At 35.1% G+C, this 25,428-nt stretch overlaps 1 protein-coding gene across 1 annotated transcript in view; it reads right to left on the reverse strand.

Moving 5' to 3' along the window:
• The window catches only part of PIAS1 (protein inhibitor of activated STAT 1), a 113,320-nt gene that overhangs the window by 13,880 nt on the left and 74,012 nt on the right, over positions 1-25,428 (reverse strand). The window contains exons 7-8 of the mRNA XM_074327512.1: positions 18,516-18,621; positions 8,954-9,027 (exon numbers count right to left, since the gene is read on the reverse strand). Of these exons, the coding sequence (XP_074183613.1) occupies positions 8,954-9,027; positions 18,516-18,621 (180 nt within the window). The remainder of the gene's footprint in view (positions 1-8,953; positions 9,028-18,515; positions 18,622-25,428) is intronic.

The following is a 25,428-nucleotide window of genomic DNA, read 5'->3' on the forward strand; positions in this document are numbered from 1 at the left end:
ATACAGACACAATGACATTTACTATCAACCTGACAGCTGAATGAGAGCAGTTTCCAGGTCACAATGTTTGGCTTAATTGCCAGATGGCAGCTCTGAGAAGGAAACCAAGTGTGCGCACTCTCTGCACTTCCTCCCTCACTGGGCACCATGACAGGTGATTCAGCAAACACTCCTGGACCTCTAGCACCTCTAGCATGGTATGAGACTTTATCTTCTTGTCCTGCAAATGTTGCTTAAGCTGACATAGCTGAGTCTGTCCTATGAACAGTAACATCTGCTTTATCTGGTCCCTGAGCTTTGGCCCAAGGCAGAGGAGGTGCCCACAGAGCTGCTATATCACGACCCACTTCTCTGGAGAACACCAGTGCAGCTGGACTACCCCGGTGGAGTCCCCGGAGGCCACAAAGGCCCTATAGAGGTATAACTTGTTTTAGTGCATTTCATTTTACTGTGCTTCACAGATGTTGTCTTTTACAAATTGAAGACAAGACCCTCCACCAGCAAAAAGATTACAACTTGCTTTACTGCAGTGGTTTGAAACCAAACACACAATATCGCTGAGGTATGCCTGTAGTCTACAAGTTATCTACTTTCAATAGCCACATTATTTGCTAAATACCAGGAAAAGATTTTCCACATATTTGCTGGCTTAGAAAATACAAAGGCTTGAAAAAGACATGAGTTACATGAGGGAAAAAAAGAGGAAAAAGATTCTTGGCTTAGAAGAATTTCAGGGAAATGAGCAATTTCCTAGTCTACCAAGGAAATTAACTGTCATTTGGGGCCCTAAATTATTGTTCTGATACCAATGATTTACTATGCCTCTAGGAAAGGCCCTTAACCTTTCCGGGCCTTTTTTTCTATCTCTAAAGTAACACTGTTTCCTCCTTACTTCAACAGGATGTGGGGATGAAGAACAGAAAGGACACAGAACGTGCTATAACTTTATGAGAAGGGAGTAATGCCAGTTTACAGAATGAGATTATGGACAGGAGGGACACAGAAAACTGGTAGCTCCCTTCTCTCTGTGTTCCCACTCTTCCCTGCATGTGAGTACACAATTTATTTATGTGTGTCTCCTCCTGCTTACGAGGAGCACATTGGACTCATCTCCCTACCCCTGGCACTTGGAAGTATGTATCTTCCAGACAGCAAGAAGGTGGTCTGGGGTACTGATAAGGCTTTGGCAGTGTGGGGTGAGCAGGCTGAGGAGGCACCATTCATGGAGTGTGCACAGGCTGTAGGCAGCACTTTACCAGGCAGCCCTCAGTAAGAGTTCTGGAGTGAGACTACCTCGTTTGAATGCTGGCCCCACTACCACTTATGGTGGGAATCCTGAATGTTATTTAGTGTCTCTGAGCCTCAGTTTCATAAAATGTGGAAAAAATTAGCATCTACATCATAAGATTGTGGAGTTAAAATTGTTTATTGTATAGTACTTGAAACATAGTAAGCACTCAATATATGTACCCATTATTAAAGTACAGAAACATATTTGCTTCAAGTCATTTTGTAAGCTAGTAGGAAACGCACCCAAACCTCAGCTCAATCACTCTTCCATTCTAGCTATGATCACACAATAGTTAACAATCTCATTACTCCCTTTCTATACTTCTATTCAATTTTTATGATTTGATTTACATAAGCACCTGTGAAGAGGCAAAAAAGAACAAACTAGCACTTGTAACAGAAAAAGCATCTATATACCATTAGCCAAGGCACACTTCATTAGTCTGGAGACATTTTCCAAATAACAATCTGGTTGGCGATGCTAAATTAAAATTTTATATCCTAAATCAGACTTTAACTTACCTGTGAAGTGCAAATTCCTACTGAGTAGGTATTTTTCCCTAATGACTTAATACTAAGTAGAGAAATAAGGGACTCAGAATCCTAGACAGTCATAGTAGACAAGGTTCATGTACTGCTTAACTAGTAGGCTACTTCTGATAGTTTATGAAGACAATGGATAAGAAGATAAGTTCTTCATCTCACATACCTTCATCCCTATAATCCCCAGCTGTCAGTTCATCCTTCTGATGAGAGAGCAACTCTCAAGCCTTTACGAGCAGCCACACTGACAAGTTTACTTACAGTGTTTAAGGAACATTGCTACATGAATGGGCCCAGGAAGGACATTCATAAATAAGTATAGGAAAGAAAAAGTTCACTTTCAAATGCATGGTTTATTAGCTGTCGGACAAATGCCTTGCTTCAAAGAATCACAAATAATCATATGATAATCCTCCTCATGTTCCTGAATTTTAAAAACAATCACTAAATTCTAAATACTTATCTGCAAATGGTCACTGATTTCTCTAACATGTATGAGCAGAGAAGCTAAGCTCTGAACATCTTCATCTTGTAACTACAAATTCCCCTTTTTCTTTTATAAGATATGGTGTATATGTGCATCATTTGCAAACAAACACTGAAGACAACTCCCAAATGAATCTGTTAACGCCAGTCACGTTACTGTAACATAATGGTGCTATATTAGTAACTGATGCTGGGCAAAGTACCCAAGCCACACATAAGTTTAAACCAGTTTATATCAAAAGGACCTTCAAAAGCCAATAAAATATGTATATTTTCCTTGTAAAAAGAAATAGTGTGATATTAAGAATAATTTCACAACTCTTTCTTCTTCATCATCGTCATCAGAATTTCATAAATAAATTTCCAAGGAGTTTACTTTTTTTCTTCTATCAACTCTAAGTCATTTGTATTTGAGTTTACAGGTCTTAAGAGTATCTCACAAAGCAGGTTCTGACACATTCTTCCAGCTCTATTTTTAATAAATCAGAACTAAAAACTTCCCAAAGAGCAAAAACATTTTTAATTATTTTCATTGCCTTTAGCTAAATGGCACATAAACAACAGAAACTCATTAATTTTGAGCTGTGTATATCAAAACAAGGGCAATTCAAATGCACAGTCAGACATCATATTTACATATTTCAAAGGAAACAAATCTTTTTTATTATTCTATAAATTTGATATATAGATGAGTTGTCATTACTAAGTTTTACTTTTTAGAGTAAAAACATACCTAAAATATATTGCCTTACTGTTCCAGAATAATTGTAAAAGGGATTGTCCTGTTAGCCAAACAGAAATCCATAAAATCATTATAATTATATATATATAGTTTTTTGTATAATCTAAATTTTGAAAGCAGATGTCAATTTAAAATGAACTGCTAAAACTGTTGAAACTAGAAAGGGAGGAACCGGGAAATATAGAAAGGCAAATTAAAAGATGGCCCACTAAATTAAGAGGTGCAAGGAGCAAAATGTGATTAACATTTTCTAATAATATAGAGATCATCTGAACTATAAAATTCAAAACTAGTTCTACAAATAAAAATGTCAAGATTTATACTGTAGAGCTTAAATATATGAATAAACATTTCATCTACATACTAAATGACAACATATGTATATTAGCACAACTATAAACACTTACAATGAGATTACAGAAAAAAAGAACTTCTTCCAGTGATTTAAATGGAAGATGAAGCTTATGCACTTTTCTAAATTTCTCATGTTCTCTGAACTGGTTGGTGTTTTATAATGGAACGGGGTGGCAAGGAATTATAAATCAGGATTTGGGGGAAAGAGGATAGGATAAGTATATATATATTTTTTTCCCTTTAAATCTTTGTTTTCTTCCCACTCTCCATTTACCTAGTCTGTGAACCATCTTTCTAAATGTTGAAAAATACCAGATTCCTTTACACTATAGGCTGCTATAACATTTACCTGGTTACTTAGGAATTGACCCCACACACCCCCAGCTGGTATTTATTATTGTGGTTAAAAACACATAAATTTACCACTTTAACCATTTTTAAGTGTCCAGCTCAGTAGTGCTAAGTATATTCACAGTGTTTTGCAAGATCTTCAGAACTTTTTCATCTTGCAACACTGAAACTCTATACCATTAAACACTAAACACTAACGTTTGCTAATATAGAGAGCACCTGAGCTACCCAGTCCTTGGTAACCACCTTTCTACTCTCTGTTTCTATGAGTTTTGACTACTTCAGATACTTCCTATGAATGGAATCACAGCCGTCATGTTTTTGTGGCTGGTTTATTCTGCTTATCATAATGTTCCTGAGGTTCATCTATGTTGTAACATATGACAGATTTCCTTCCTTTTTAATGCTGCATGATATTCCCTTGTATGTATATAGCACATTTTCTTTATCCATTCATCTCTCGATGGACAGCTGGGTTGCTTCCACATCTTGGCTATTATGAATAATGTTGTGATAAACATGGGCGTGCAACTTATCTCTTTGAGATCCTGCTTTGAATTCTGTTGGACATATACCTACAAGAGGGAACTTCTAGGTCATATGGTAGTTCTAGTTTTAATTTTTTGAGACATCACCATACTGTTTTCCATAATGGCTGCAGCATTTTACTTTCCCACCAACAACACACGAGGGTTCCAGCGTCTCCACTTCCTTGCCACACTTGCTATCTTCTGTTCTTTTGATAGTGGCCATCCTGAGGGATGTGTAGTGATACCTCATGTGGTTTTGATTTGCACTTCCTTAATGATTAGTGATGTTGAACATCTTTTTGTGTGCTTGTTGGCCATGTGTACATCTTCTTTGGAGAAATGTCTGTTCAAGTCCTTTGCCCATTTTTTAATGAGGTGTTTTTGTTGTTGAGCTGTGGAAGTTACTTTTATCTTCTGGATATTAATCCCTTATCAGATATGATTTGCAATTACTTTCTCCTATATCATAGGTTGTCTTTTCACTCTGCTGATTATTTCCTTTGACATACAGAAAAATTTTAAGTTTGGTATAGTCCCATTGTTTATTTTTGCTTTTATTGCCTGTCTTTTGGTATCACAGCCAAGAAATCACTGCCAAATTCAATTGAAGCTTTTTTCCTATGTTTTTTCTAGGAATTTAATGTCTTACGTTGTAAGTCTTTAATCCATTTTGAGTTAATTTTTGCATATAATGTAAAATAAGGGTACAACTTCATTATTTTGCACATAAACATACAGTTTTCCTCAAGCCATTTGTTGAACAGACTGTCTTTTCCCCACTGTGTAGTCTTGGCACTCTTGTTGAAAGTCATTTGGACATACATACAAGAGTTTGTTTCTAGGCTCTCTATTCTGTTCAGTTAATGGGTCCATATTATCTATCTTTACATCAGTACCACATCTTAATTACTGTTGCTTTGTAGTATGTTTTAAAATCAGGGAGTGTGAGGCCTCAAACTTTGTTCTCATTAAAAGATTGTTTTGGCTATTTGGCAGTCCCTTGAGATTCCATAGGCATTTTAAGACTTTTTTCCCTCCTATTTTTGCAAAAGAATGCCATTGGGATTTTGATAAAGTTTGCACTGAATCTGTAGATCACTCTGGGTAGTAAGGACATTTTAACAATATTAAGTCCTCTAGTCCATGGGTACAGGATGTCTTTCGATTTATTTGTATTTTCTTTGAAAATTTTTTAGTAACGTTTTGTAGTTTTCAATGTACAAGTCTTTCATCTCCTTGGTTAAATTTATTTCTAAATATTTTATCCTTTTTGATGCTAAAGTAAATGGGATTGTTTTCTTAATTTTTTTTTCAAATTGGTCATTGTTAATGTATAGATATGCAACTAATTTCTGACTGTTGATTTGTATCCTGCAACTTTGCTGAATTTGTTTATTAGTGCTAACAATTTTTGTGGACTCTGTAGGACTTTCTACATGAAAAGATCATGTCATCTGTGAACAGAGATCATCTTACTTCTTCCTTTCCAATCTGTATTTTCTTTTCTGGTCTAACTGTTCTGGCTAGAATTTCCAATACTATGTTGAAATGTAGTGGTGAGAGTAGGTTTCCTTGCCTTAATCATAATCTTAAAGGAAGAACTTTCAGTCTTTCCATGTTTAGTATGATGTTTGCTATGGGCTTTTCATATGTGGCTTTTATTATATTGAGGAAGCTTCCTTCTACTCTAGTTTGTTGAGTGTTTTTATCAGAAAAGGTTGTTGAATTTTATCAAATGCTTTTTCCACATCAATTGAGATGATCATATGGTTTTTGTCCTTGATTTTGTTAATGTGGTATATTACTTTGATTGATTTGTATTTACTAAACCATCTTTTCATTTCAGCTATAAATCCCTCTAGGTCATGGTGCATAATTCTTTTAGTGTGCTGGTGAATTCAGTTTGCTAGCATTTTGTTTAGAGTTTTTGCATCAATATTCATCGGGATGTTGGTATGCATTTTCCCCCCCCTTGATTGTCTCCGTTTGGTTTTGGGATTGGGTAATACTGGCTTCATAGAATGAGTTTGGCAACATTCCTTCCTCTTGAATTCTTTGGAAGAGTGGAAAGAATTGGTGTTGATTCTTCTTTAAATTTAAATGTTTGGTATAATCCCCCAGTAATGCCGTGGGGTGCTGGGCTTTTCTTTGTTGGGAGGTTTTTGACAGATGCTTCAATCTCCTCACTAGTTACAGGATTGCTCAGATTTCTTATTTCTTTATGATTCAGTCTAGGAATTTATCCATTTCTTCTAAGTTATCCCATTTATTCCATATAATTGTTGATAGTAGTCTCTTATAATCCTTTTTATTTCTGTGATGTCAGTTGTAATGTCTCCTCTTCCATTTCTAATTTGTCTTCCCTCTTTTTTTCTTAGTCTAGTTAAGGGTTTGTCAATTTTGTTGATCTTTAAAAAAAAAAAATCAATGCTTGGTCTCATTGATTTTTTCCCTGTTGTTTTTCTATTCCTATTTCATTTATCTCTGCTCTAATCTCTATTATTTCCTTCCTTCTGCTGATTTTGGGTTTAGTTTATTTTTCTTTGCCTAGTTTCTTGAGGTGTAAAGTTAGGAAGTTGATTTGAGATATTTCTTCTTTTTTAATGTAAGCATTTGGTACTACAAACTTTTCTCTTCCTACTGCTTTTGCTGTATCCCGTAAGTTTTGGTATACTGGGATTTTGTTTCCATTTATCTCCAGATATTTTCTAAATTCTCTTGTGATTTCTTCTTTAACCCCTTGGTTGTTTAAGAGTGTGTTAATTTCCGCATATTTTGGATTTTCCTGTTTTCCTTGTGCTATTGATTTCTAGTTTCATTCCACTGTGGTCAGAGAAGATACTTTGTATGCTTTTAATCTTATATTTGTTAAGACTTGTTTTGTGGCCTAATGTGGGGTTTATCTTGGGTAATGTTCCAAGTGCACTTGAGAAGAATGTGCAATATGCTGTTGCTGGGTGGAATATTTTATGTAAGTTTGTTAGGTCCAATTGGTCTATAGTGTTGTTTAGGTCTCCTGCTTCTTTAATGACCTTCTGTCTGGTTGGTATATCCATAACTAAATAGGGTGTCCAAGTCTTCTACTATTGCTGTGTTACTGTCTATTTCTCCCTTCAGTTCGGTTGATGATTATTATCATATATTTGGGAAACAATTTTTTTTTTTTTTTAAAAAGATTTAATTGGGGAAGGGGAACAGGACTTTATTGGGGAACAGTGTGTACTTCCAGGACTTTTTTCCAAGTCGTTGTCCTTTTAGTCTTACTTGTGGAGGACGTAGCTCAGCTCCAGATTCAGTTGCTGTTGCTAGTTGTAGGGGGCGCAGCCCACCATCCATTGCGAGACTCAAGGAATTGAACTGGCAACCTTGTGGTTGAGAGCCTACTGGCCCATGTGGGAATCGAACCGGCAGCCTTCGGAGTTAGGAGCATGGAGCTCTAACCGCCTGAGCCACCAGGCTGGCCCCCGGGAAAGAATTTTTAATAATAATATGAAGCCTGGAGTAAGAATATTTTCCCTATAGTAAGGGATAAAAAGATAGAAGGATATATACAAAATGATAGGATTTGGTGGTTTTTATTAACTTCAATGTATTTCTTCTATAATTTACAGAAGTTTAATAATGAACAGGAGTTCCTATAGTAATTATAAAACAAAAAATTTTTTTAAAAGAGTTATGTACAGTACAGTGTTATAAATAAATGCATGTGCTAATGACTTTTTCATATTGTGTTTGAGGTTTTATAAATTACAAAAGACTAAGATGTAGAACAAATAACATTTAATTTCTGTTTCTTCATCTTAGATTAGTAGTATTTCAATATTGAAAGGTTTCAATATCAGCCCTGCCTGAATAATCCAGGCAAATCAGAAAACAGCTGCGTCCTCTCAATCTTCATACTTTCTCTCCAATTTAGGTATGATTAATTTGATTAATTATACATGAAAGACAATCAAAATGTCAAAGTAATTTATCTTTTCCACCTATTTTTCTATAAAAGTCACATCAACTACCACTCCTACCATTAGTGAACCTAGCATCAAGCTAGTTAAAAAATAAACCTTAACAACACATTTTTTTGGGAAACTTTTTCACAAGTTTAATTATTTGGCATGTCTTGGGCCTTATATTTATTTTGTACAAATAATTGATTTTGACCTCATTTTCAGGTTTAGAAACATATCTAGGTTATTTTTATATGCATAACCAATTCCATTATTCAGGCTAAATAGAATAGTTTTTAACTGGTAGAGTCTTATAATGTAGTCATTGTTGGCAAAATGGTTAAATGGGTAATCATGGCCAGATTTTTATTCAGAAGGATACTATTTTTTAAAAATGAAATTTTTATAAATACACTGAGAAAATAAACATTCCTTATTTGGAGATTTTACATTTGAGTCTGAGAGAGTCATTAATCACAAGCAATATTTAAATATATATTACTAAGAGTAGATAATTTTTATGGACTTAATAAATTTGTTCAGATTCCAAATCCTATGACTAAACAATAATAATGACTTTCCACGTTTCATAAACTGTAACAAAGGTAGGCATATTTCAAAAGTAAACTACAGTTCTCAAATACTAAAAATACTTAACAAAAAGAAAATATGTATGTTAAATCTTCTAGAAAGCAATATTAGTTAACACTTACTGGACATAGTAGAGAAACCCTTAGGCTGGTTGTAGCTATCTCACTGTCTGGATCCGCAGTCAATTTCTCTTTAACTGATTCATTGAAGAGAATACAAACAAACAAATAGAACAAGTTTATGAAAGATACATCACTAATGCAACATAAGAAAAAGAACAGGGAACTTAAAATGAGACACCTTAAAAAAAAAAGGAACTAAAAAATAATCTGCTCAATTATTTTCCAATCAACTGAATGGAAAGATAAAAACAATATATAGTTTATAATTTCTACAATATACAAAGGAAGGAAAACAACTGTGTATCTGCAGCCTGACTACATTTCCTGTAAGTTTCCTGTTTCTCACCCATGGAGCAAAAACTGCATTGCAGTAACATAAAGGAAACTTCTATAGCAGGTTGACATATTCAACTGATGGCAGACCCTTTTTCTTTTATAGCTCTTTCTTTTAAACTATGGACAATATTATTTTAAAATAAATTAATAAATACCACCTATAAAACTAATATTTACAAATTTCCCCAAAGCTCAGAAATAACAAAATATTACAAAGCACAGTAATTTAAATTTCAAATTACGAAAAGAACAAAGTTCAACAGCTTTTTTACCACATAATTATTTGAGTTGTACATTTATTTATCCATAAACTAATTGTTACCTTAGGTAGGTCAGTACTTCTCTGAGCTTAATTTTATTTCTAGTAAAATAAAAACCCATACTAGATAATCTCTTAAGTCTTTTCAGTTCAAAATTCTTATGGTTCTTAATAGAGAAGATACTAGTAATTTTCTTTTAAGGCTATTCTGTTATTATTCATCAGTCTAATGTAACAAGGACTTTTATACTTCTCATCTGGAAACCTGAGGCATCTGTTACTTAGAACTTCAACATAGACGTGACACTGGAAAAGCCTAATAATTTTAGAACTGTTCCACAATACCTTTAAAGTCTTTATGTGTAAGGGGGGGCCCTAGTGGAGTGGCTGTGTACATACATAACCAATCGTAGAATTTTAGAGCTGTAGCACAACTAACTGTGACCAAATAGTTAACATATAATAAAGAAAATGGGGAGAGGAAAAAATACTCACATAAGGAAGATGATTTCAGAGTAGTTGTCTGTTGTGCTGATAACCATTTATGAGAATTAGGAATCCTGCTTTTATTAAACATGCTCATCATACAGTCTGGATTATTTGAGATGGTCCAAATCATAAAATATTCTATCCAACTGTCTCCATAAATTAGTGGATCTCAATTAAGATGTACATCAGAAAGACCCATAGAGCTTTCTAACTTTAATTGCCCACTGAATCAGAATGGGGAATAGAGACACTAACGGGTAGTTTCTAAAAAGCTGCAGATGTGATTCTGATGCCAGACTCATAAGGCATTTCATGGCCTGGAAATTCCAAATTTTCAAAGTCTATATAATTTATAGGCTGCCTCTCACACCTGAAAAGGCATAAAATCTCTGGGTTTTAGTTTGGGAAACATAGTTGTCACATCACTTAGGCTAATTAGTATCATATGTAAATTGTAAAAGTATGCCTTTGCCATTATAGACCCGATCTTAGTCAACCCTTTCTTAAAGAGATACATTTAATAAAGATTATCTTTGTAAAGGTAACAAATAATTGCCATACAAAATAAACGTGCAAATAGAATTCTAATATTATCAACCATTCTGAATGCCTTCACCAACCATCCCTCTAGCACCCACCATATACACAGCAACAGGAACAGTAACTGACTTAGGGGTTTTGTCTATTTAAATTGCCATTTAATGAAGCAAGACGATAGATCATAATATCAGTCTTATGCAAAACAAAGTTCAGTGTTTAGTACTTCTAAAAGAAATTGAAAACCGCAGAGGCAACCTGAGGTAGTGGTTAAGAAAACAGGCTCTAAAGCTAGTCTAGGTTAGAATTCAGCCTTAGTCAAGTCTTTTAACTTCTGTATACCTCAGTTTCACCATCTCGTAAATGGGAATAATAATAGTACCTCACGGCACTGTTTTATGGATTGAATGATTTAACATACATAAAATTCTTTTAAATAACCTAACGTCATTCTTGATAAAAACTAGGTGTTGTTACTTAAAACAAAATGTGATTTGTATATTTACTTTCAGAGGTGGGAGAATTTTCTGCTATTATTTTCAAATCATCTTCTCAATTTCTATTTTTTTAAAAAGCTTTTCCCTTCTGCCTTTGCCATTATAGACTCAATCTGAGTTAATCTTTTCATGTAAAGATGATTTTAAAGATATTGGTAGGATCTTGATTGGATTACATGGAACCTATTACATCATTTGGGAGAGGACTATTATCTCTTCAATAACAATGAGCGTTCTGATCCATTAACGTGGTGTATCTCTCCATTATTCATGTTTTATTTTAATTTCAGCAATGTTTTATAGTTTTCAGCATACAAATCTTGCACATATTTTGTGCAATGTATTCCTGAATATTTTATTATTTCTGGATTTTTCAGTAAATTCTTGTTTTTTGAATTCCAATTTCCAACTGTGCACTACTACCTTGTATATTCGACCTTGCTAAATTCACGTCTTTAATTCTAGCAGCATTTGTGGCTTAAGAATTTTTTCTACATAGACACTGAGGTCATCTTTAACTAAAGACAATAATCATTTATTCATTTCTAATCTGTATGCTTCTTTCTTATTGCTTTATTGTGCTGGCTAGGATCTTGAGGGCAATGCTGAACAGAGATGTATTAAGATCAGATATTCTTGCCTTGTTCCCAATTTTAGAGGTAAAGCATTCAAGTTTTTCACCATAAACCATGACATTAGCTAAAGGCTTTTTATAAATACCCTTTATTACACTGAAGCAGTTCCCTTCTCTTTAAATTTTGCTTAGAGTTTTACCATGAATGGATATTGAACTTGACCAAATGCTTTTTCTGCACTATGGAGATGATCATATGATCTTTCTTTTTTAGTTTATTGAAAAAGTGAATTATACTGATTGATTTTCGAATGTTGTATCAACCTATATTCCTGGAATAAACTCGATTTGATCACTATGTATTACCTTTATATATACTTAGAATTGTTTGACTTAGTCAAAACAATTCTGAAAAAGAAAAACAAAGTGGGAAGATTAATTGCAAGACTTACTGTAAGCTACAGTAATCAGGACTGTAGTACTGGCATAAGGACAGACATTACAGGTCAATGGGAAATAGCAGAATCAATCCAGAAACGGAATCATACATGTACGGTCAACTGGTTTTTGATAAAGGTGCCAAGGTAATTAAATGAAGGAAAAGATATTCTTTTCAACAGATGTTGGAACAATTGAGTATCTATATGGAGAGAAATGAACCTCTAACCTTACCATGCATCATATAAAAATATTAACTTAAAAAGCACAAACTATAAAAAGAAAGAAATGGAGAAAAGGTTTGAACAGACATTTCATCAAAGAAGTTATAAGGATGGCAAATTAGCACATGAACATATGTTTAACATCATTAGTCATTAGGAAAATGCAAATCAAAACCATGAGATGCCACTACACACTGACCAGAATGGCTAAAATCAAAGTAGTCTGATAATACCAAGCGCTAGTGAGGATGAGGGACAACTCACAATCTCATGTATTATTGGTGGGAATGCAAAAATGGTATATGCACTTTGTAAGAAACTGCCAATCTGTTTTGCATACACTTATTATGTGACCCAGCAACTCCAATCCTAAATATTTACCCAAAAGAAATGAAAACGTATGTCTATAAAACTGGGATATCCATATACAAAATGTTTTAGCAGCTTTATTTATGACAGCGCAAAACTGGAAACAATCTAAACATTCACCAACTGATAAATGGATGTACCGATTATTGTACAGATAAGTGGAATAATACTCGGCAATAAAGTGTAACAAACTACATGGATGAACCTCAAGAAGTATTATACTAAGTGAAAGAAGCCAGACACAAAAGGGTACAATATTTGACATTCTGGAAAAGACAAAAACTACAGACAGAAATCACATCAATGGTTACAGGAAATGGAGGTAAAGGGATGAGATGGACTAAGGGCCACAGGGGAACTTTCTGGGATAAAGGATGTTCTGTATTTTGATTGTGGCAGTGGTTCATGATTGCATACACCTGTCAAATTCATCACACCGCACACTTCAAAAAGGTGATTTTTTACTACTTGTAAGCTATACTTCAATAAATATAACTAAAAGACAGAAGAGGGGGAAAAACCCACTATGTTAAATTTAATCACAAGAAAGTGTGGAGGAAAAATAAAGTACTTATCCTTTGTGGACAAGGGAGCAAAACAAATAAAAACAAGATATAATATTCATCCTGCTGCATCAACCAAAACGTGGTAAGTCTCTGGGAGGTAAAGTTTTCTTGTGTCATTGTGAATTGCAGTGGTAACAGTATTTTATTACCTATAATAAAGTTACAGCTAGCCACACTTAAAATTCATCTTTTAAAAATTCTTGTCACAAGCTATGAGAGCTAGCCACTAACATGTGACTATATTTAAATTTAAATTAAATACAATTTAAAATTCAGTTCCTCAGTTGGACTAGCCGCCTTGCAAGTGCTCGATAAGCACATGTTGCTGGTGGCGACCATATGGGACAGTACAAATGTAGGAGATTTCCAGAGTCACAGACTGTTCTGTTAAACAGTGCTGTTCTGGGTTTGGTTTTTAAAAATAATTTATGTCCTTCCTACTTAGTATCAGATTATTTTACATTCAGCCTTTTAGAATTTTAAGGTTAGAAACAATTGAACATATTTAGTCCAATACTTCCATTTTAAAGGCAAGGAAAGTGAGGAACAGAGACCTGATTTTCGCTTCGGATCTCTTTTCATAGTTAACTTCAACAAAAACCTGAGGTTCTACTATGTGCCAGACATTGTGCTAAGCCACTAGGAATTCCAAGAAAAATGTGATTCAATTTCTGCCCAAAGGAACTCATAGTCCAGCAGGGAGTAAAGACACTAGTGGTGGAGGTATGCTCAGGAAGCCAGCTGAAAGTCAAATCACGTATTCTGGGGGCTCCACGACGCCTTGTAGAAAACGTGAACCTTGAAGGATAACTGGAGTGAGGCAAAGGAAGCACCATGGAAGTTGAGGCACAGAAAACAGTACTGGCAAACACTGATGAAAAGAAAAGAATTCAGTATTTTTGGAATATAAACTATGAGAAGAAGATTACACTGGAAAGTAATAAGCAGGTGCCACATCATGGAAAGCTGCACATGTCATGCTTAACGAAGTTGGAGTTTTTATTCCACTGGTGTTGAGAAGACATGAATTGCAAATGAATAATAAATTGGATCTGTACTGATCACTTAGGTTACTCCAAAAGAGAGATGAACGGGGACCAATAAAGTTTTATAAAATAAAGGCAGGATATGAGAGCTTAACCAACGACAGTGATGGTAGAGAGACAGAAAAGACAAATTGAGAAATATTTTAAGGTGTAAGTTTGCTAGTATGTGGTGAGTTCAGTGTTAAATACTTGAATTTGAGGAACTAGTAGAATGTTTTGGTGGCGGCAGTTGTAATTATACATATCATTATTTCAAATTCAGGGGAAGGTCTGTGGTGAAGATATGTATTTGGGAGTTAGTGCTAGTTTAAACCACAAGAGTGGATGTGACTATCTCTATGGAAAGTACGCACAAAAGTGGACCAAGGATGAGACCACAGGGAAAACAAACATTTAGGATGCTTCCCTTAACAGACCCCAATAAAGGCAAGTGATTGAGATGTAGTAGTCCAAGAAGAGAATTTCAAAGAGAACGTGGTTAGTATGAAACACAGCAAAAATATTCAAGATGAAAACTGAAAAGATAAACTTTAAATTTGGCAATCAGATTGTTGCTTTGTAACACCTGTGAAAACACTTTCAGTGGAACAATGGAAGTTGAAATATCACAGTTGGTTGCAGTGAGTAGAAAGAGCAAGTGTAGACTACTGTTTCAAGAAACGAGGATGAGAACAATAGGAGGAACATAGAGCTCTATCTAGAGAGTAACTTGTTTTTATATTAATATTTTTGAAAGGATGAAAAGGACAGGAGCCTGTAGAGGAAGTGAAAATACAGGACAGAGATAAATGAGGGAACCACAATTCTGTTTCTGAGCATCTGCTCCTGGATGTCTCATGGACACTCCAATACCCCAAGTCTAAGAATGGTCTCTGATCTTTCCCCTGAAACTTGACCATCTCAAGACTGTTTTCCATTTCAGTAAATGGCACTACCATGTAACCTGGTGCCTATGAATCCTGGGACTCCTCCTTGATCTCTCCTTTTTCTTTACTCCCCACATATAATCCATCACCATTTCTACCCTTCAACATTTCTCAACTTGTCAACTTCTTTTCCCATCATCGTTACCTTAGTTCAAGATAACATCATCTCTCATCTGTACGATAGGTTCCTAACTGGCCTCACTGCATCAGCCTCAGCCCCCTTCAATTTAGTCATCAAAGAGATCTTTTTATTCCCAAATCTGATCATGTTACTTTGCTTCAAAATCCTTTTAGGGTTTTCTATCATCTATCTTTCAATCACCTATATGAACTCACGCCATGGCCATCTCTCTGGTCACTTCTCCTTTGTTCTTTCCACTCCAGCTCCACTGGCCCTGTCTCTTGGCACATCCCTCTCCCATCTTGGGGCTTGACTCCTCCTCTTCCTTATAATCTTGTCCTAAATACCACAGCACCAGAGAGGACTATATTCTCCTATTGTTACCTCCACAGTTCGCTTTCTTCTTTAAGGCACATATCCCAACTGTAACTCATTAATGACTTGTGTAATTGTTTGTCTTTCCCACCAGACTGCAAACTTCTGGGGGATACAGAGACCATGTGTGTCTTGTTTAATGCTATATTCTCCTGTGTCTGGAACACAACAGACTCTTAATATAATTTCTTGAATGAGAAAAATAAATGAATAGGAGGTTAACTTTGAGCAGGAAAAGGGACATTTCCTCCTGAGACTGAAGAGAATAAAGGATGGGTATAGGTGCAGATAAATTAAGGAAGAAATGGGCAGTTTAGAGAATTCACATCTTATAGCTCCAATTTTCTTGCATTGGCAATGTGATGAGAGAGGAGGAATAGTGTTAAAGTATGGCCAAGTTTTAAAGCGAATGATGAAAGGAAGAGAGAAAAAACAAGAACTTGACCAAGAATTAGTAAGACTGTTTCTATGATAGTTGTGAGGGGACAACTCCAAACAAAGGTGAAAACCACAATACAAAAACCTACTAAATCAAATGAATCAGAGGATGGATTTCTCTGTGAAAAGTCTAAATACTACTGACTTTATTCTTTCTTTCAAGAACATAATACTACCTGATTTGACTACTAAAACTTTGTCAGTAGTATTTATTGATAAGATTAAGAGTGACTCATTTATAAGCAACTTGATTCTTCAGAAATACCTGAGAAACTGGCCAACATTTTCTTCTGTCAAGTTGTTTTACATAATCTTTTAATTACCTTTTAATTACACAATTAATTTGTTAGGAAAGTTATTTCTTTACAGATAGCATCATGGGAAACAATCTGTTTGTTCTTCAGTCAATTACAACGAAATGTCTTATCGGTAGGATCCAAATTAATGTTTTGTTGATTCCCCAAGCCAATAAATAAGATATAAACTGCCTCAAAAATCCTACCCAATCTACAAGTACTCTTCACCTCCAGCATTGCATCAGAGATGAAATAAACAGCTTTTGAATTAAGTTTTTGTTGCTTAATAGTGGCTAACAGTGGTTACTTCCAGAAAATACAGTCATTCTAGGCTCACCTTCCACTCTCCCTCCAGATGGTGCTACAGCTACAAGTGAAGAGTCAACAACTTGAGCAGACAGCTTGCCTTATTATTATTATTATTATTACTATTTATAATAGCTTCATCTGTCTTATTTCCTGATATTACCTTTTCCACACAGGCTCATGTTATTCTTAATGCTTTGTGACTAGATGACATTCTGGCACTACGTGGCAAATACAGATTTTCAGTAGCATGATCAGGAATAGACTTCAGCAAGCGTATGCAAAAAGTTAATCTCTTACACGCTCCTTCAAAATAGATGTCTGTTCCTTCTCTTCTTTCAGGATTCCCCACTATCTCCTTGTCCCTGACAAATGGTGCTTCCACTCCCCTAGACCCCAAGCCAGAGCTGTCAATCTAGCTCTCCACTCTCTGTCAAGGCATTAGACAAAAATGTGCTCCTCTTGATTCAGGATTATTTGCCTTTTTAAAACATTTTAAGTAATTTATTTTTAAATTACTGTTGACACAATATTTTATTAGTTTCAGGTGTACAAAACAACATAGGGATTAGACATTTATATATCTCACAAAGTGATAACCCCAATAAGTCTATTACCCAACTGACACTGTACATAGTTATTACCATATTATTGACTATATTCCCACAGTATGGGAAATATTTGCCTTTTTAAAGAAAGAGTCCTTTTAATACAGAAAAATCCTTCAATGAAGTATTGAGGATATACTGATATTCAGAGGTAGTGGGATCTTTTACTCCGGCATAGAAACGGGTTAAAAAAAGAGATAAAAGCTATGCCACAAAGAGAAATGAGAGGAAAGCTGGCCTTACGACTTTAGTTCTTCCCACCAATATTCCTGACTAAAATGTGATAGTGGACTTCATTAATCAAATCACATTAAGAATCCTTAAAGGGTAGCTATCCAACTCCTGTCTGCACAAGTTTTGTTTCAAAAGCACCCAATCCTATTCCCAAATCCATCCATGAAAAAATCTATCTTTCAAAGAAGAGAATAAAGGACAACCTTAGTTCACCTCTTTGGAAAGGCAGCCAAACGCTGATCTTAACCCCAAAAACTGAGGCCAGAGCAGTCAATTTGCAGACCTTACTACATCTCAAATTCAACGTGACAAAATGAACCATCTAGTTATTTATACCTATGAACCCAGACTTCAGAAGGTTTCAGAAATCATGTGGTACAAACCTCTTGTTCCAGAAAAGGAATGTAAGACTCAAAGGAATAGAGTGACTTGTCCAAGGCCACATAATTAACAGCAGAACCTATTTCATTACTATTTCTACCACGCCACTGACTCTTTTTTTACTTTGTTAATGCAGAGATGTAGTCACCACATATCTATGCACATTTTTCCTAGATAAACCTTAAGTGTAAAATAATTCTTGTGAAATATATACAAAGATTTCCTTCCTATCACCTAGGCTTCCTTGAACACTTATTTATCTTATGAAATTTTAATAAAATATTCTTCCATGTTCATGTATTCACTTTACAAAGTTAATTTTAAGATCAGTTAAAATACAGAGTATAAAACATAGGTCATGAAAAAGATTAAATTACGCAAGTCTTGATTTACTCTAGCTCACAAAACAAGGTTTTCAGTGTTTTTAAATCCTCTATGACAAGCTCTAGTGAAAAAACCCTAAAAATTCTTGAGAAAATACTACTCTAACCTTTTACCAAAGTAGTTCAGCTGCACAAATGAAATAAGTTTGTCATACGTACTTAAAGCTCTAGAATGATCCGGATTCCTTATTCCCTTTGCTCGTAACCTCTGAAGAAGAACTGTTGAGGACAACTGTTTTACAAGATATACTGCCATGGAATAGTTCTGGAAAAAAAAAAGATGTAGAAAACAAACAACATATGTAAGTAAATAGTACATCTATTTTAATCCCATAGCAATAGGGAAAGAAAACTAACACTTGTTAAAACACCTACTGCGTGCCAAGCACTATCTTAGGTGTTTTCATGAATAGATTTATTTACTCCTAACCAAAAAGCTGTTGAGGGAGTCATAAACCTACTTTTATGGATGAGGAAAGTGAAGTGTAGAGAAGTAAAAGAACTTGTCCTAATTTTCCAACTTTCAAGCAATAAAGCCCGGTCTGCCATGCTTCTGTATTACCTGACTACCTATGCTAGAAGCTAATCAATTTAAAGCACTCATAGAAAAGCATACTCTTACAACTAAATATAAACCAAGGCCAATAAGATGTCACAGTCACCATAAACCATATTTAGTAGGTAATAGATATATGTAAAATAGTAGCTATTAAAAAATTATAAATTAGATTGGCTTCCTAACCTACACTATTTAATCTCTCTCTATGCCTTTAATCAGTTCTTGAAAAGACCCTACTTGGGCCATTATCACAACAAGGAAAGGAAATATTAAAGATTTTCAAAGAGAAGCTGCTAGTTTGGCAAATGAATAGATGAATATCCATGACCAGCAGAGGGACTACCCAGAGACAGTAGAAGGAAAGGGAGACAAAGAAAATAAACAAGCCAAGCCAGAGTGAAGGGAACGTGATTTGGTAAGAAGAAGAAAAGAGAGCTGAGGGTTATGACGGGTCAGAGAGGCCTAAACGAGAAGGCCCACTGTCCATTTGGTGTGGGGATCAAGAGGAAGATCAAGAGGTTTGGAAAGAAGCAAAAGGAAAAATAAGTACTGCCATCTTCTATCTTACTGCGACACAGTTTTGAAAACACTCAACATATACTATCTACTTCATTTAATCCCCAGAAGGCCTATAAGATAGGTAAAATATGTATTTTTCTAAGTGAAAGGTTGATGAAACGGAGGCACAAAATGATACGTATGTAATCTGCTCATGATCACGAGTCGGCGTGGTAACAAAGCTGGCACTAGAAACCAAGAGGAAACAGGGATGTCAGGACAATGACTTAATGGCCAAAGCCAGTGTAGTTCTTCACAGTTCTTGCTTTCACACACGGTTTGCTTTGACCCTCCTACCCTAGTTCAACTTACATTTCAATTTTGTTACTTTCTGTTTTAAAAATGCATCCCCTTCTTTTGGCAACAGAATACCCTACAATAACCTCTGAAAGGTCAATTTTTTCATTTAGAGTTCAGAAACAGATCTGTGTTCGCATGGTACACATTTTCTGAGGGGAAAAAATGAAGTGTCAAAGCTAATTTACTTTCATTAATAAATTTAACAATTTATTCATGAAGAACAAGTAACCTTAAAACTTGCCTACATTTTAGAGCATACAGCATACAAATCTAGTATAAAGCTAAAAACCTTCTTTTCGGGGGAAAAAAACACCTTATTCACCTTTATTATTTATTTGATTCATGTTTCAAGTGTGATAGAAACTAGAGAAATGCTAATTAACACGGTGAAATTATATACTAACAGCTTGAATGTTCAGAACTAGGAATTACCCTAAAGCTTTTATATAATTTTAAAGACAGATCAAGTAGAAACCACAACTCCAAGTTCAGTGAAAAGGTATGTTCACTCCAGTTGAAACATGTAACTCCCCCCCCAAAAAAAAACAGCAGCAAAAAGAACGTCAAGTATTAACAAATGCCATTTGTACTGATAATACGAAATTAAATCTTACATCACATGAAAGAGAAGCAGTAGCAAGAAACTCCAAAACTTAACAGAAGTATTGTATTGTATCTCTTTTAGGTAGATGATATTATATTGTTCCCACTAGCCCTTCAAAGTACTACCTAACTCCAACAATTGATATTGCATTACACTGATGCTTTTGTCAAATGCTTCTTTGAATGTCTTCAAAACTAAGTTCATAGGACATTTTCTCCATGATTAAGATACAATCTACTTGTTAAGTGCCCTACACAACAGTATCTAACTAACTTCTCTACAATGAGTGTTTAATAAATCTGAATGCAGTTGACTACCTGAGGTAGGATAAGAAGTTACAACATCGTTCACCTCACCTATTTCCTTCAAGCACTGTACTGGTTCTTCTCTTTCACATTATTTTTTCTTTTTTTAATTGAGATATAATTGACATATAACATTAAGTTTAAGATATACAATGTGTTGATTTTATACATTTGTATATTGCAATATGATTACCATAATAGCTTTAGTTAATACTAGTTCTTCCATTTACTTCCTTTGAAGACATATTTCTAACAATTCTCAGTGGCAACTAACAATACAAATTAATCCCCCAAACAATAAGAGATCCTACACGAATTATTCAGAGTATCTTCACAAGTTGAATTAAAACTAATGATTGAAAAACAACCTAATAAATCATCTTTTGGGTTTTGAAAGAGAATAATTTTCTTTCAATGTTCCACTTCAAAAAGGTTTCCAACTTATAGATAAGGGTCTACGCAAAGATCTGACCTTACCTGGTAGACCTTCAAATCACTGAAGATACTGTCTTTTTTCTGAGGTATGGAAAACTTCCCCTGGGAAGAGTATCTCCCCCTCCTCTAGAGCTATGTATCAGGAACCACATTTCCCTCCCTCCCCACAGTTTCAGATTTGTTCATAGTTCATTGTAAACAGCCTGGTGTTTAATCACACTTCCCTGATAGGCTATACTTTTCAAAGACAAAAACCGAACATTTTCAACACCCTCTTCAAAAACGGGAACCCCAACGTACACTAGAAGTGAAACATTAAGAAAAAGGATTCAGAAAACCTAACGATGACGTTAATTAGGCAAAGGAAACAAATATAACCTTGATAGATGTCAAAAAGGATTTTGATAACATTCAATCCATTTCTCACAAAGATACCCAGTAAAAGAGGAATACAGGAATTCATCATTGATATAATTGAGTTTTATCAAAAATTAACAGTCATGACAATACTTAATGTGGTAACACCAGTAGTATTCTCATGAACACAACGAGCAAGTCAAGTATGTCCACTAGCACATTGTTTTAAAGGTTCTAGCCAGCACAACAGAAGACGAGTAAGAAATTATGGCGTAAGTATTAGGATTATCATTACTTGTATAATGATACATGTCAAACTCTAAACTGCCTATCTGGAAATACCAAGAAAGAAACCAACTAAAGAGCTGTTGGAACCAACACATGAATTTAGGTATTAAGTAAAATACTCAATAATAACTGGCTTTTAAATAAATCAACAAGAAATAAGTTCTTTAGAAAATATAATAGAAAAAAGATCTATCTATAATAACAGTAATAATAAACAACATAGGAAATAAAAATCATAGATTTATAAGAAGAAACCTATTAAGTTACTAAGGAATGTAACAGAATTTGAATAAGTGGAGAAATACATAGTTCCTGAAAACGGGACATTAAATATTGTAAATTAATTCTCATTAATATACAAATTTAAAGTAATCTCATTCAAATTCCCAGAAAGATTTGGGGGAGTTATGCAGGGGAACACGTCTCACTCTCTGTAATTATTTTTCCAACGTGTCCATTCTCCTCGTAGCTCCTATTTATCCCCTCACTCTCAGCAGACTTACCTCACTTTCCATCTCACAGATAAGTCATCAGATCAGAACTTACTCATCTCTCCACAAACATATACACTTATCCAGTCCTTTTATTCTTCCATTAAATAAAGAAGTTGTCCCTCCCAGCTATCCCGCGTTATATGCAGTTCACTATTGTTTAGCCTTTCTTTCTCTTGTATACTTAACCTCTTCTTCTGAAGAAGAAACCTGCCACCATCTTTAACACATATTAAAGACTCTCCCATTAAAAGAAACAAATAACTCGCACACTTCCCTCCAGCTCACCCAACCTCTTTCCAAAGCCACACTCCTCTAACTCACTATCTCTGCTGCCTCACCTCCACCTGGTCACCCCCTGGCTTCTCCTCCCACCATCCACCAAAACAGTTCATGCTAAAGTCACCTTCGTGTTCCTAATCCAAAGGGGATTTTTTAGACTTCAACATACTTGAATTCTCAACATCTGTTCACTATTACTTATCATTTCCTTCCTTTTGGAAACTCTTCCCTTGGCTTCTCATACTCACCCTCCATGCTGCCCTACCTCTCTGGCATTATTTCCCATGTCCTCTGCAGGCCTGTTCTCTTCTACCCAGCAGTAAAGTTATAGTTCCTCAAGAATAAGTCTTAAGCACTGTCCTCTTCCTACTTAATACATTCCCCCCTAAGTAATGTCACCCTTGCTTGTGTGGCCCCAATAACCACCAACAATATGCAGACAACCCACATTTCTTTTTTCCAGCACAAACTTATTCTCTGAGCCTATATGCCCAATTGCCTATTCAGAATGTCTCAAAGCCATTTCCAATGCAAAAGCTTCAAAAATGAACTCATGATTTCCTCCATCTATCTAGTCCTCCAACACTCCCTCCCCCAAAGCAGAAAAAAAACAAAACACACCACAACTTAGTCCTTTTTCAGTGTCTCTTCTATCTCGGTAATATTTTCATTTACCTTGTTACTCAAGTCAGACACCAGGGAGTCACCTGTGACATCCCACTTCTCTTAGCGCCACATCTAATCTATCACCGAGTACTACAGATCCACCTGCTTCCTTCCTTCCTCACCCTCACGACTCTAGGCCAATGGACTCTCTCTCTTACTGACATTTTAGCAATCGCTTGCTCCTAAGAGGTGACCTCTCTGCATAATTCTGGTCTCCATTCAAGCTATTTACCACTCTGAAGAGTGACCTTTTCTAAACAGAACTAGGGCCCTGGAAACTTTCTGCTTAAAAAGAGAACATCTTTAATATGAACATTCCCTCAAAGGTCCTGCATAGTCGGGCCCTTTCTTACCTCTCCCGCCTCATCTTGTACATTGCTCTTCCCCATTCTCAGCTCCCTGCTACACTGGCTCTCTTTCAGTTCCTTGAAAAGAGCTATGCTCACCCATCCAGGGGTTGTGCAGGTTGTTTCCTTCTACCCTTCTCTCAGCGTTTGGCTCAGTCACCACCATGTTTCCCTGAAAATAAGAGCTAGCCTTAATAAGACAATCAGCTCTAATAAATAAGATAATCAGCTCTAATGCGTCTTTTGGAGCAAAAATTAATATAAGACCGGGTGTTATGCTCATGTCATGTCATGTCATGTCATGCCATGACATGTATACCCGGTCTTACAGTAAAATAAGACCGGGTCTTGTATCAATTTTTGCCCCAAGACGTATTAGAGCTGATTTTCCTGTTAGGTCTTATTTTCGGGGAAAGAATGTACTTCATCAGGGAAGCCCTGCCTCATCTCTCTCTAGTTCAAAGTGCTCTTTAACATACTCTGAAATCGTCACACACATCTCTCCTTTATAGTACTTATGATAAGTAAGTTCACTTTTTTCCATGTGATCATCTGGCCTCTGGATCTCAGGCTCCAAAAAAGAATTTTTTTGCTTGCTATGGTACTACCAGGTATCAGTATAGTGCAAGGCATACAGTAAGCATTCAATAAATTTCAAATGAATTAGTAAATAGATAAGAGCTATCAAAAAACTGTAATAATCAAAAACATTCTGAAACTGTCCCCCTTCCAAAAAGCCAGACTAAGAAATAATATTTTAAAAGTTCAGAAATACACCAGGATAAATAAAAATCAAATATATAATAATGGTGGCTTCTCAATCAGCATTTAATGGTATTAGAACAACTGGCTATTTAAAAAATGAAAGTACATTTTTATTTTATACTGCACATAAATTTATGCTGGTTACATATTTAGTAAAACAAGAAACCTCAAAAGTCTAGAAGAAAATATAAACAATATTTATGTAATCTTGGAAAGAGCAGATAGATTGAACATTGATGCAGACTGAGGGGGAAAGACTATAAAGGAAAAAACTGGTTAAAGATTTGGCTCTGTAATAAATCTTCTACACGTTAAATAACCACATAAATAATAAAAGGCAAACAAACTGGAAACAAATATTTGCAACAAGTGAAGGAGAGTGAAGTCTTAATATAGTAAGAACTCATAAATCAGTAAGAATAAGAAAAACATGATAGAGAAATAGATGAATGAGCATGATTTTAAAATGTAAATAAACACAAACAAAATATGTTAAATCTCAGCAATAATAAAAGGAGTACTAATTAAAGCAATGTGGAGCCATTATCTATTAAAAGTGGTCAAGATTTTAAAGTAGATAAAGCTGTTGACAGCGTATGAGTCAACAGGCACATGAATAAACACTGTAAGTCAGATAATAAATTTGTACAACATCTTTTGATAAGGCAATCTGTCAATGTATACAATATTTCTTAAAATTCTGTAAGCTCTCTGACTCAGCAATTCACAGGGAATTTAAGGAAATTATCATGTGCAAAACTATAGCTACTAGGATGGTCTTCAAAATGTTCTTTGAAATAGCAATGAATGAATCAATCAATGAATCAATCAATCAATTAAATAAGTGCTCACCAATAGGGAATAGGCTCAATTGTGGCATACTCATACTGTAATATGATGTAGCCATTTAAAATCATGTAGATGAACATGTAATGACATAGGAAGACATTTATGACAAATTGGTGATTGAAAGGATCAGGTTATAAAACACTGGATACTTTATGATCCCATTTTTTAAATGGGAACATGTGGAAAATTCACTGTAAGACAAAAATAAATCCCTTTTGTAACTCATTTTACACTATCATTTACCTATAAGCTCAGGTATCCATGGA

The sequence above is a fragment of the Rhinolophus sinicus genome, linkage group LG03, assembly GCF_036562045.2.
Source record: "Rhinolophus sinicus isolate RSC01 linkage group LG03, ASM3656204v1, whole genome shotgun sequence".
Lineage (NCBI taxonomy): Eukaryota > Metazoa > Chordata > Mammalia > Chiroptera > Rhinolophidae > Rhinolophus > Rhinolophus sinicus.